The following is a 12,255-nucleotide window of genomic DNA, read 5'->3' on the forward strand; positions in this document are numbered from 1 at the left end:
TATTTTTTATTTTAATCTACCGTCGTGGACAGAGGGGATCCAACGTCCACCTTTTAGCTGAAAGCTAATGCCAATTGAGATCTAACTAAATTCACTCTATTTTTTAGGTTAAATTATAAAACTGTACCTAAATTTTGTAGTTTAGTCCAAAATATTACTTTTAAAAAACAAATATCCTTTACCATTAAAAACGTTTTATAAATACTTTCAAACTTTAAAAATTAAATAAATATTTTCGTTACTCCAATTCTGACGATAGATTTTTTAACACCCAAAATAAAAAATAAAAAAACTAAATTTGTAAGTTAAAACATAAAATTACACAAAATCTCATTCCAAGTTTTTACATCAAGATTGGTCGTTTACATCTTGTTAAAATGTTGTACTCTTGTCTTTTAAAAGTACAAGAGATTCGAACTACAATTTTTTTTTATTTTAATTAGTAAAGTTTTTTTCCATTTTATTAGTAAGTAAACTACGTTATATTATGAATTACAATAATAACAAAATTTCAATAACTCATTTCGTTCAATTGTGCAAATTTCTCTACAAGTGCACATAAAGATCTAAAGATTGATGAGGTTTACTTCTTGAAATCTAAACTCACCTTCCATAGGTTTTTTAAGTCAACGAATTTACATGTTAAGTTGTTGTATAATTACTGTATGATAATCGCTCAATTAATTCTAACAATAAAAGTTTACAAGAACATATATATCACACTATCTCTAGTTACGTGTACTGACATCTATGAGTGGTTCGTAAATAGCAAAATCTCTCCAACTCTCCCGACATAGAGAACCATACACCAAGAAGAATTTTATATAAAAGGGAAGACCAAATATTCTGCATAGAACAACTTCCATAAGAACATGTAGTAGTTTGAAGCTGCTTCCTGTTCATCAATTGAAAAAAAAAACCCTCAAAATAAAGGCTAAACATTTTATTAAAATGCTATATTCTTCGATAATGATGTTAGTTAAATTAAACATATAAATTACATAATTACCTTGGTGTATTTTGCCTGATCTAATTCTCTTGTCTGGAAAACAAAATTACACCAAAAATATTAGGATAGTGTTAAAAAGAAAAACTATATTATAGATTTGGCCAATAATATTAATTATCCTCGCACTATGATTCCTCTTAAAAAATAAATCGTACTTTTATCTAGATTGTGATTTTAACATATATTGCTCGTGAAATTATTAATTCACGACACAACCATTAATCGTTCTAATTATTTTTTGTAAGTTATCGTGTCAACTATCACATCAATCTTCTATAAATGCTTACAAGTAAAGTAAAACAAAGCAACAATAATTGAATTGATATATATAGATGTGTTAATGACGACAAAAAGATATTATAATTTGAATCTTTCTATCAATTTCTCGTCAATATTAAAATAAAATAAAAAATAAAAGAAGATGTTACAAGCAACAATGAAGAAATAAAAAGCACAGTATAGTTAAAAGTGGCAAAAGTATAATTTCAAATACAAAAATCAATACCTTGTGGTGAGCACAAAACTTCGAATGTATGAAACATATTTAAAGGTACATGAAAAGGGAAAAAGAGACCAAAGTAGAACATAGAGAAGGAAGAGAAGAAAGAAACCTGAAGAATGAGACTCATTGCCATAATTGCATGAGTGGGTATCAATATGCTTCGTCTAAAAGCCTACAATTAAATTTGAAAAATTCAGCACATTATAAAACTTTAAAACTTGTCATGTCAATTTTAAAATTAGAAGTTTGAATTCATTTAGTAAAGGTTTGAATTGAATTATATCTTAAAATAAAATATTGTTTTAGTGTCAAGGTTTGAGATTGTTTATTACTTGATGATGGATTTTCAATTATCGTAGTAATTTTAATAAAATCTTATATTTCGTCCTTCCTTATTAGTCTATTATTCATTTCTTTAAAACAAATTACTGCCTATAATAGGTGTCTTTCATATAAATAAACTTTGGTAACATGTTACTTTTTCGACTTTATTGTATTATTTAACAAATTCTATATACAAAATAATAATCATAAGAGACTAAATTTAAGATATATAGTAAGTATATTATATATTAAATATGAATATTTAAAATTACATGGAGTAAAATTGAACAAACTTCAATATATATGGATCAAAATTGTATTTTTAACAAAAACAAATAAATTAAAAGGACAATTTGTTTTAGAAAACGTTAAAAGTATTTATAAATATAACCAAATTTCATAATCTATCGATGATAGACATTGAAATAATTTTATCAATTTATATCAAGGTCAGATTGTTGACAGACATTAATTAAAGTCTTATCGATGTCTACTAATGTCTGTCATCGATAATAAAATTTAAAATATTGTTATATCTTATAAATATTTTAATCATTAAATTTAAAAACAACATAAATAAATTAAATTTAGCCAATGAGTTTTTAAACTCGACTTTTTTAAAATTTTAAAGCAACAGTTAACACATATTTCTAGTACGCTTGGGATACAAATTTAAATCGAGTTCGGTTCAAAACACTCATTAGTTCAATATTGACCAAAATAAAATAGTAATTTTTTTTCTTAAATGGAGACTAGTAAACGAATGAAATAGAAAAGTATATATAAGCTGAGATATAAAAAAAAAATATATATATATATATATATATATATATATATATATATATATATATATATGAACCTGAGGCATAAAAATGGCAGCCAAAATGGCAGCAACATAGTTGAGAAGAAGAATTCCCGAACCAAGAAACGCCAACCTTCTTACTCCAAGCTTTGTAGCAAATGTTGTTATTTTATATCTGTAAATAAAATCAATAACAATAATAATGTAGTAAAATATCACCATTTATTTATGACATATATTATAATAGTTTATTATCTGTGCTTAAACAGACATATTCTATATTTGTATAAATTATTTGTTTTATTGGTTTTGTTATTTAAAATAATATTATTTCAAAATTTTTATCGTTTTTTATATTCTTTTAAACTAGTTTAGGGTTGAGGGTCTGTGTTTCATTTTTAGGTTTGTTAGGAGATATTTCAACGTGAGCTATAGGAGAAACCTTTCTAGGCCAAATTCAACACAAGCTTGTAAATAAGTGTTGGAAAATCTTTTTTTTCTTTTTATTTAACTTACCTTTCATAAATTAATGTTCTACGTTTTTTTGTTGACATGAAATATATGATTAAAATATTCAATTTTAATCATCAACGACCCTATATCATTGAAGTCGAAGACAAAAAATATTTATTTATATCAAATGGTAAATTTGTGGATCCAAATTCATGCATGAACATTAATATAAATCGAAATGAAATAGACGAAAACTTACTTGCGATCACCTTCTATGTCGGAAAGATCTTTTGTAAGGGCAATGACCAAACCAAAAAGCGTAACAAACGTGGTGATAAAGGCCACGGGTGAGCTGCATTGGATTATATATACAAGATCTTAAAGACGTCTCTTTGTGGTATATTTTGATTAAAGTTTCTTAAAGACTTCTAATTATCACTATTATTAATAATATATATATATATATATATATATATATATATATATATATATATATATATATATATATATATATATATATATATATATATTGGAAGTATTCAGACTATACCCACCAAAATTCTAATCATTGTTTATTGTGTGTATTTTTTTTTTAATAGAATGAAAATGAAGCCTTAAGATGACTCTAATAATAATATTGGCATTACCTCCACTCGAATGGAAGTCCAAGAACAGATCTCGATGCATAATATACACCAAAGTTTATGAGAAAACCTCTTACCTACAAAAATGTGGTTATGTTAAATCATCGATTACTTCTAAATGCTTAACAAAAAACAATTCAGACTCTAATAGTATTTTCTATTAAAGAAAAAACGAGTGAAAATCCTAAACAAAATTATAGATTGAAATTGAAGAGATACCTTTAAATGCAGTACCTAAAAGAAGTTTAAAATCAATCAATGAAAATCAAAAGAACCACATCCATTCTTCTAATTTGCACCCTAAAAACACTCAATATAAGCCTCCATGTGTCTCATGATTAATTTGTGAAAAACGAACACCTAAAAGCTAAATTTAAATCTTAAATTTATAGTTATTTATGACGCTCTGATAACGAACAAAAGTGAAAGTAAGAGGCAATAATGTACATCGATAATGATATCTATCCCATCTCCGAACATTTTGTCCCAATCCAAACTAATTAATCTTTGTATATACGAAGGTTGGTTATGTAAAACAGAAAAGAAGAAGAAAGAAACAAAATATATAATAAGGTAATATATATATATATGTATATATATACCGAAGCAATGCAGAGGAAAGCAGCAATGGGGTATTTCTTCAATCTAAAAGGAGGAACAGTGTAAAGTGTTCCAAGTAATAGAGCGAAACAATATAGAGAACTGAGGAATGGGCCTGAATTAAGCGTGGCCGATAACACCCCGACCACCAGAAACGACGTCGTTAAAAACCAAGCTTGTTTCCTTGTGATCTTCCCCGCCGCTATGGGCAAATATGGTTTGTTTACTCTGCAAAAAAATACCCCAACAAATAAATACAAATATCCACTTTTTTTTTTCTTGAATAAACACAAAAGGAATAATTATGTATACTATTGGACGAGGGTAACTTATTATATCACATAGGTTGTATAATCAATTTTGAGGTAAAAGGTTCGATTCTTTCCTCCAAATTGTATACATATATTTCTCTATTATTTTTAAAAATAGAAAATCATCTATAGTTCTAAATGTAAAATTATTTAATAATTATATTTCTAAAAATTAACCTATATTTAACATGAAAATATAAATATAATTCATTATGGTATAGTTTTCATGTATCAAATTTTAGTCTTTTACTTTCGATCAATCTTTTAGTCTATCAATTTAGTTTGTTTTTTTTAAATATAGTAAAATAAACGAAAATATTTATAAATATAATAATATTAGTGATAAATATTGATAAACACCGATAGACTACTATCATCTATCATCGGTAGATATTTATCACTAACAAACTCATATGTTCGTTTAAAATATATTTTCATAATTTTTTATAAATTCAAGGAACGAAAAATAGATGGACGAAAATTTAACAAATAGGAACTCATTTCAAATGCATCTAATCTAATAAGTAATAACGAATGAGGTTGAAGTTTATGAGTAATTATAAAGAGAGAAAATATACTTGTCAATATCGACGTCATAAATTTGGTTGATGCCGACAATATAACTATTCCCACATAGTAACTCCGCTAGACCCCAAAGTGCTCTTGTTATAATCGACCACTGCATTAGATTTGGATTTTCGATCCACACTCTAGCCGCCAACGAACTGTGTGTTCATAATATTCCTCAAATTCATATAATCATATCATAAATAAATTGAAAATTATCTCAACATAGCAAAATATTATAACTTAAAAGTATTGTGATTGATAAAAATATACTTTTATACGGTCATATTTTGTTATTTTTATAAATATATTAGTTTATTTTGTTACTTTTTAAAACAACTTTAACCAAAACTCTCAAGTAAATTTAACTGTTTTTTACTTATCTTTTCAAACTGTTTACTTCAAAAATAAGAATTATTGTACAGCTGTTTTCTATGTAAAAAAATTATTGAAAATATTTACAAAGTATAACAAAATTTTAGATTATATTGTATCAATATTTATTTTTGATAGTTATCGACAAAATATTAAATTTTATTATATTTTGATTAATTTTGCTTTGATAAAAAATATCCCTAAAATAAAACAAAAGGCATTTGTATATTTAGTTTTCAATTAAAGTACTAATTTGATTATTTACTTTATCTTGTCTTATTTTGATAAATTTAATCTTCATATTTCCAATAAAATACGAAATCAAAACAGTCTCCTTTTTTTCAACTAAAACCGTATCTTTCAGGGTGTGTTAGATTATCTATGGAGAAATGTTTTTTTAAGAATACATTATTTTTAAAATAAGTTTAAAATTTAAACATTTACATGGTTAAATTTTTTATTAGTGTTTATATACATAATTTTGTTTAAAAATTTATTTTCTCAAAATTTGATTTTGAATGTTTTTTTTAAAATAGATTATTTTTCGATCTCAATTTTAAAAAATACATTAAAAAAATTACCAAACACCTTAAATTTTTTTAAAATAAATTTTTATTTTTCAAATTTACACTCTTTAATTGAATTTAAGCAATATCATATTTTAAAATCATAAATTTATTTCTGGAAAGTAAAGAAATAAATTGGATGAAAGACAATAATGTAGTAAAATGAAAAAGAAAAAAAAAAAAAAAACTCAAAGATTACCATGAAGCCAGAAGAGTTCCATAGAAGGTGTGAGGCCTGAGAAAAGTCCATAATGCCCCTCCAAAATCCAAAATTTCTTGTGGTTTTGCTTCTTCGCCAACACTACGTTCTTTTGCCATTGCTTGGCTGCTGTTCGCCTCCTAATAATATTTCAACTCAACCAAATTACTTTATTGTCATTTAAGTGCTACTTCCAAATTTAAAATATAGAATTTATTCACTAAATTGAAACATACCTAACTATCAACTTCATATGGTGATATAGTCATTCTTTTTTTTCAAACTTTACGGTCATACCAAAATATATTAAAAAAATAAAAAAGGGGAAAAATATACAGATTATTTAGGGTTGGTGTTGTTGAAAATGTAGGAGAAAGAGTAGGCTTTTTTATTATAATTAAATATGAGAAAGTACAAACTTTACCAAGACCGTGGTATATATATATATATATATATATCAAGTTTGTCTAAATTTTCATCAAACAAAAGTAGTGGATTTAATCGTTTAAATGTTACCTGATCTTCCATGTCTTTTACTTTGCTCCATTTTAAATTTTCTTATATTTTCAAAATGATCGTTCTTGTCTCATCGTTTTTATGGAAGTTCAATGGGTAAAAAAGAAGGAAGCATTGAAAATATAAAGAAATTAACATTTTAAAAATACACAAGTCAAAATCGAATAAAAAACAATAGTAGAAGATGCAAGTAAGCATGACCAAATTATATATATATATATATATATATATATATATATATATATATATTTATAAATGTATGTAGAGAGGGGAATTTTATCTGTTATTCTGTTGGAAATCATACGAAACCCATTGATGTATTTCTTGACCAAGTATAATGAAAACAAAAAATTAATTCATCAGCTTGGAATATTAGATCATGAGACATAAATACCTTATTTATTATCTTATCTAAAACAAAATATTATACATAATTCAAATTACAATATAATATTTGTCTTTTAATTGAGTTATATAGTGTATATTAACTCTTAAAAAAAGTCTGTACGTAATTCAAATCTTCTAATTTCATCATATTGAGAAAACAAATAAGAATAACAATAACAGCAGCAATGATGATGATGATGATGATGATGATGATACTAATAGTAATAGTAATTTTTCCCTTGCAAAAATAATAATAATAATAATAATAATAGAAGTGAAATGAATCGTGGTAAGTAATATACAGACCCGAAGGTGTGGAGAAGAAGAAGAAAGGGGTGTTTGGAAGCGTCTAAATAGACTAAAAGAGGCTTCAGAAAGCACCGGAGAGGGACGAAAGCTAAGGGGTTTAATAGGCATTCTACGTTTACCGAACGGTGACGTATCATAGCTCTGAGTACCATTGGCGGTGACGGCCATTGTTAACAAAGACGAAGCCATTATTATACTGAGACCCTTAACGTTTTTTTATTATTGAAGAAGAAGCATCAGAAGTGAAATGGCTATTTATAGTCATGTTTTTTATTTATAGTCTCCAATAAAATGAATAAAGAAAGTGTTAAGTCTCGCTCTTGACTTTTCAAAAGGAATAAATAGTCCTTTCCTATTTTGATTTCTATTTCTCTTTCATGAATTTTGTTCATATTCTTTTTATTTTATATAGAAACATTTAGGTTATTTACCATTTAAGACTTTGTGTGTTTTTTCTTTCTTCTTTTTAATTATTATAGAAGATAAAATTGTTTGAAAACATTTACTATATATACTAAAAGTTTAGATTATATCACTCGTAAAAATTCTATCATCTTAAATTTTTATATATATTGTAAATATTTTGCTTCATTTTGTTTTAGGTAAAAATGTTCGTTTTTATTTGAAAACATGTGTTTAAAATTGTTGAAAATGTTATTTATTAATAAAACAAAATTTTATAATCTTCAAACGATACACATCAATATATGTCTATTAACTTCCATTAATTAATTTTACTATATTTGGAAACATAAGTTTTTTTTTTTAATTTTCTTTAATTCTTTTGAATTTAACTTCTAAGTACATATTGGGTCTCACGACATAAATTTCTTCATGTTCGAGTAAATTATATTATATATATTTTTAGAAAATGATAAGGTAAATGCACCCAAACATCCCCTTTAGGTGGGCAACCTTTTAGTACCTCCATCATCACCGACAAATATTCAATAAAGCACGGGGATACATAGTCCAATACAAAAAGGACTAGAGATAAGTCCAAGGAAATGATCAAGAGAAAGCAATAATGTTCTCGAGCAAGATTAGAAGGAGAGTAATTATTGAAAAGATTGCTATTAGAAGACCATGATCTGATCCAGCGAGGTTACGAATGTCTTTCCAAATCATTTAGGTTTGATGTTTCAAAATTTACAATATCAGTGAAAGTAAAAGTTGTGAAAATACGTTAATTGATTCAATCTATCTGAACAAAAGAGCTCGTACAAGTTTAAGTATCATACATCATTAATATATGTTTGATTTTTTTAAGTATTTTAAAATCATTTCTGAGATTTTCTACTTCATTAGTTATTTTTCACTTTATTTATTATTATTGTTATTATTATTTTGTTTAAAAACCTTTCTTGAATCTGAAGGAAGTCTACAGAATTTTATATTACGAATAATTAGTTATTGTAATTGAGTGTTTTGGGCAGAAATTGCAATTAAAAAAACATGTGAGAAAATCAAGAAAGAAATTGGTTCGTGGAAATTTCTCACAACATATCTTAACATTGGAAAATTATTCAATAAATTATTAATTCATTCAAAACGTAGAAATTAAACTATAAACAAATGCTTAATTACTTCTGTTAAAAGCAAAAGATAGACACAAAAACAATGGGGTATATGCATAATCTTCTTCTTTATATATAATTTTTTAAAAACAATATTCTCAAACGCCAATATATAGTTTTAATAACTTTTTTCAACCATATGTGAGATATTTTTCAAACTAACTAATAATCAATGACATTCAAGTAGATATGTTGGGTTTGATAATAGTAGTAAGTGCATGTGTCATGAGGTTATCGTAGGTCTGAGGATTCGTAAGTTTGTTGTTTACCATGAGTCTCTAAAATGTCGTTGCAGAAATAACAAGAAACCAAAAAAGGGAATGATGGAGAAATATATTCAATTTAGTTATTTAGGAACCTCTCTTATTCCACAGAGAGGAAGACGACGACACCGTCGATTTTAGGAACTCCTCAACTAGCTAGCTAGGACTGCTTTTGGCCCAATCTGCCGTTGTAAACAATCTTTTGCATATATAGTCCTTAGTCCATCATGACCAAAAGTGTAAAAGAAAATGTTTTTGGCTATATTAGATACTATACATAAAAGGTTTTAAACAAAATGCACATGAAATTTTTTAAAATTGATTTTCCAAAACCCATTGTTGGGTAAAAATAGAAGTTATATAGACATAACAAAAAGCAGTTTAAACTGCATATAATTATCATCTTTAACAATGACCAAACTTAAAACAACAAAAATCAGGACTAAAACTAGACTGACCGACTTTACAAGTCAATCTAAATAAATTACTTTTCAACTCACCTAAAATTGAAAAGTACTTGATAAATAAATAGATAGGTGTAAAATACAATACGCGTATTAGGGTTGAAAAATGGGTAATGGGGTGGGAGGGAGGGAGGGAGTTGGTCAAAAAACGTGCGTGGATTTATGTCAATACAAATAATGACAATGGACTGTTGTCGACTTTCTTTGACTTCAAAGTCTTCATCACCAATCCCAGTAACCACCGCAACTTCCGTAAGTCCACAGCTTGACTTTACAACCAAGATCACGACTGGACTCCATCAACGCCGTCGTTAATTTAGTGCGTGTTCTGTAAGAGACTCGTCGTTTAACGGGGACGAGGACTCGAGTCTCCGTTCAGAAAAATGAAAATGGAAAGAATTCTAACAAGGCTAAACGGATGCAGAGCTCTCCCAATCCGAAACTCCGTTGGAGGCGTTTGGGTTCTAGATCAACTGTCTGTTTGGATTAATTTTTTAATTGTTTAGTTTTTAAAATAATTTATCTTAAGATAAATTTTGGTGTTTGATAATGGATTATGAAATATTGTAACCAAATTTTAGAATAAAGGTTTATTTGTTATTTAATAATAAATCCTTCCTCCTCTATTTTTTATATTCTTTTTTACTATTTATTTTTTACTTTGTGTTCTTTTTTTTTTTTTTAATATTTTGAATATCTTTTCAACGTGTGTTCGTATACATTTAATTATAGATATTTGTAAATGTTACTCTCTCATCAAAATCTACTTTCCTTTAGCATATGTGAAAGAAATCATGCGGACGTCATTGAAGAACATGATAGTTCGGTTCGTGAAATGAAGATGAATGAAAAACGTGATCGAATTGCACGTTTTTTTGTCTAGTTGATATTATATTGTGTTAAATAAATTGTTTATCTTATTTATATTTTATTTTTGGAAATCAATTATTTGCTTTATGGTTATGTATTTACGTTTCAAAATATTTGTGTTTCTAAAATTAAATTGTCAAAAAAGAAATTAATACAAAAAATATGAAATTAATGTTTCGTCTCAAGTAACTAAAAAATTAATAATTTCAAGATAACTTACGATTAATTTTAAAATATATTTTTTTAAAAAAATCAAAATGTGTGTATTTCTCTATGAAATTAGTTTAAATGTTTAATAGTATTTTATGGTAATTTAACATAAATATAAACATTGTTAGTTTATGACAAACCAAATACAATTTCACATATAAACATTTATAAATAGATCCAACCAAACATGTAAGTGTTTAGATTTTAAATTCATTTTAAAAAGAAGGTTTTTCAAAAAAAGTGTTCTTAAAAAAAACATTTTTTTCATATGAAATTCAAACGAACCCTAAATGCTGTTGGCTTACTTGATGCGCTTTGATGCTTGAGAATTACTCATTTTGTGGAATGTAAGATTTGAGTGGAGAATTTTGATTTATGATGTTTGTGTTTGGATGGTAGTTTTGAATTATTGAATTTAGCTAATTTTTTTAGTTTTTACCTATTTATTTTCATGAAAATAATGTAAAAACGATTAATTTTAATATTTAATAACAATAATTTTAATTATAATTGCATTGATGTAAATGATCCAATAAGAAATATTACAAACTATTCACAAGATATAACAAGTCATGTAATAGGATAGGGTTTACAAAAGTTTCAGTTAAAAATTGTTTAATAGGTTTCAAAACAAACACAACCAAAAGGATAATGCAAAAGCGAAAGTAAGTAACATTACATTTAGCCATAGTTTTGATTGTTGTACAATAAATTTTAAACCACTTCTATCAAAAGAGTATAAATAAAAGTGTGTATTTAAATAAAAATAAACCATGTTAACTGACCAAAAAAAAAGTTATTAAACCAAAAATAAATCACGTTATATGTAATATATATTTACAAATTCTACTATATTACAAATATATTAATATTTAATTTATACTTAATAATAGATCAGAATATATGTAGGTCATCAACTTTTATCTATAAAAATATAACAAAAAAAAAACCTAAACCTCCTAAAATAAAGAAATGTTTCAAATTAAAGATATAGTTTCAAAATACGATCTAATAATAATTATTATTAGAAATAAAAACTGAAGCAAAAAAAAAGGAAAACAGAACAGTAAAAGTATGTATATTTTAAAATATATTATTGTGATTAAATCGAGTGTGTTATTTAGAATAAATGTTAAAAAAGTATTCAAAAATTCATTTTTCTTAATTTTCAAAGTTGGTAGCCAGAAATTTGTCTGGAGTTTTAAAAAATGATACCTAGTGGTTGGCCGACAATAGTTACTAGGGTGGTGTTCGAAGTTGGCCGACCAATTTTTTAGATTGAATTAGAAACAAAAGGTAATCAATGG

The 12,255-nt window shown here is 25.8% G+C and overlaps 1 protein-coding gene across 2 annotated transcripts; it reads right to left on the reverse strand.

The window, feature by feature from the left end:
- Positions 1-582: 582 nt before the first annotated feature.
- On the reverse strand, positions 583-7,809 carry LOC103486726 (probable homogentisate phytyltransferase 2, chloroplastic). 2 transcript variants are annotated; one of them, XM_008444774.2, is made up of 10 exons: positions 7,562-7,809; positions 6,353-6,492; positions 5,224-5,370; positions 4,337-4,562; positions 3,738-3,811; positions 3,350-3,442; positions 2,695-2,812; positions 1,621-1,683; positions 1,010-1,042; positions 583-895 (listed from the first exon to the last, which is right to left on the reverse strand). In XM_008444774.2, exons 1-10 carry the CDS (start codon positions 7,751-7,753, stop codon positions 821-823), a joined length of 1,161 nt encoding a protein of 386 aa, XP_008442996.2. In that variant the 5' UTR covers positions 7,754-7,809; the 3' UTR covers positions 583-820. The 2 variants fall into 2 exon arrangements, 1 of the variants encoding a protein (XP_008442996.2); XR_537122.2 differs by having other exon boundaries at positions 842-895; positions 2,771-2,812.
- Positions 7,810-12,255: the final 4,446 nt, after the last annotated feature.

This window comes from Cucumis melo, chromosome 4 (genome assembly GCF_025177605.1).
Source record: "Cucumis melo cultivar AY chromosome 4, USDA_Cmelo_AY_1.0, whole genome shotgun sequence".
NCBI lineage: Eukaryota > Viridiplantae > Streptophyta > Magnoliopsida > Cucurbitales > Cucurbitaceae > Cucumis > Cucumis melo.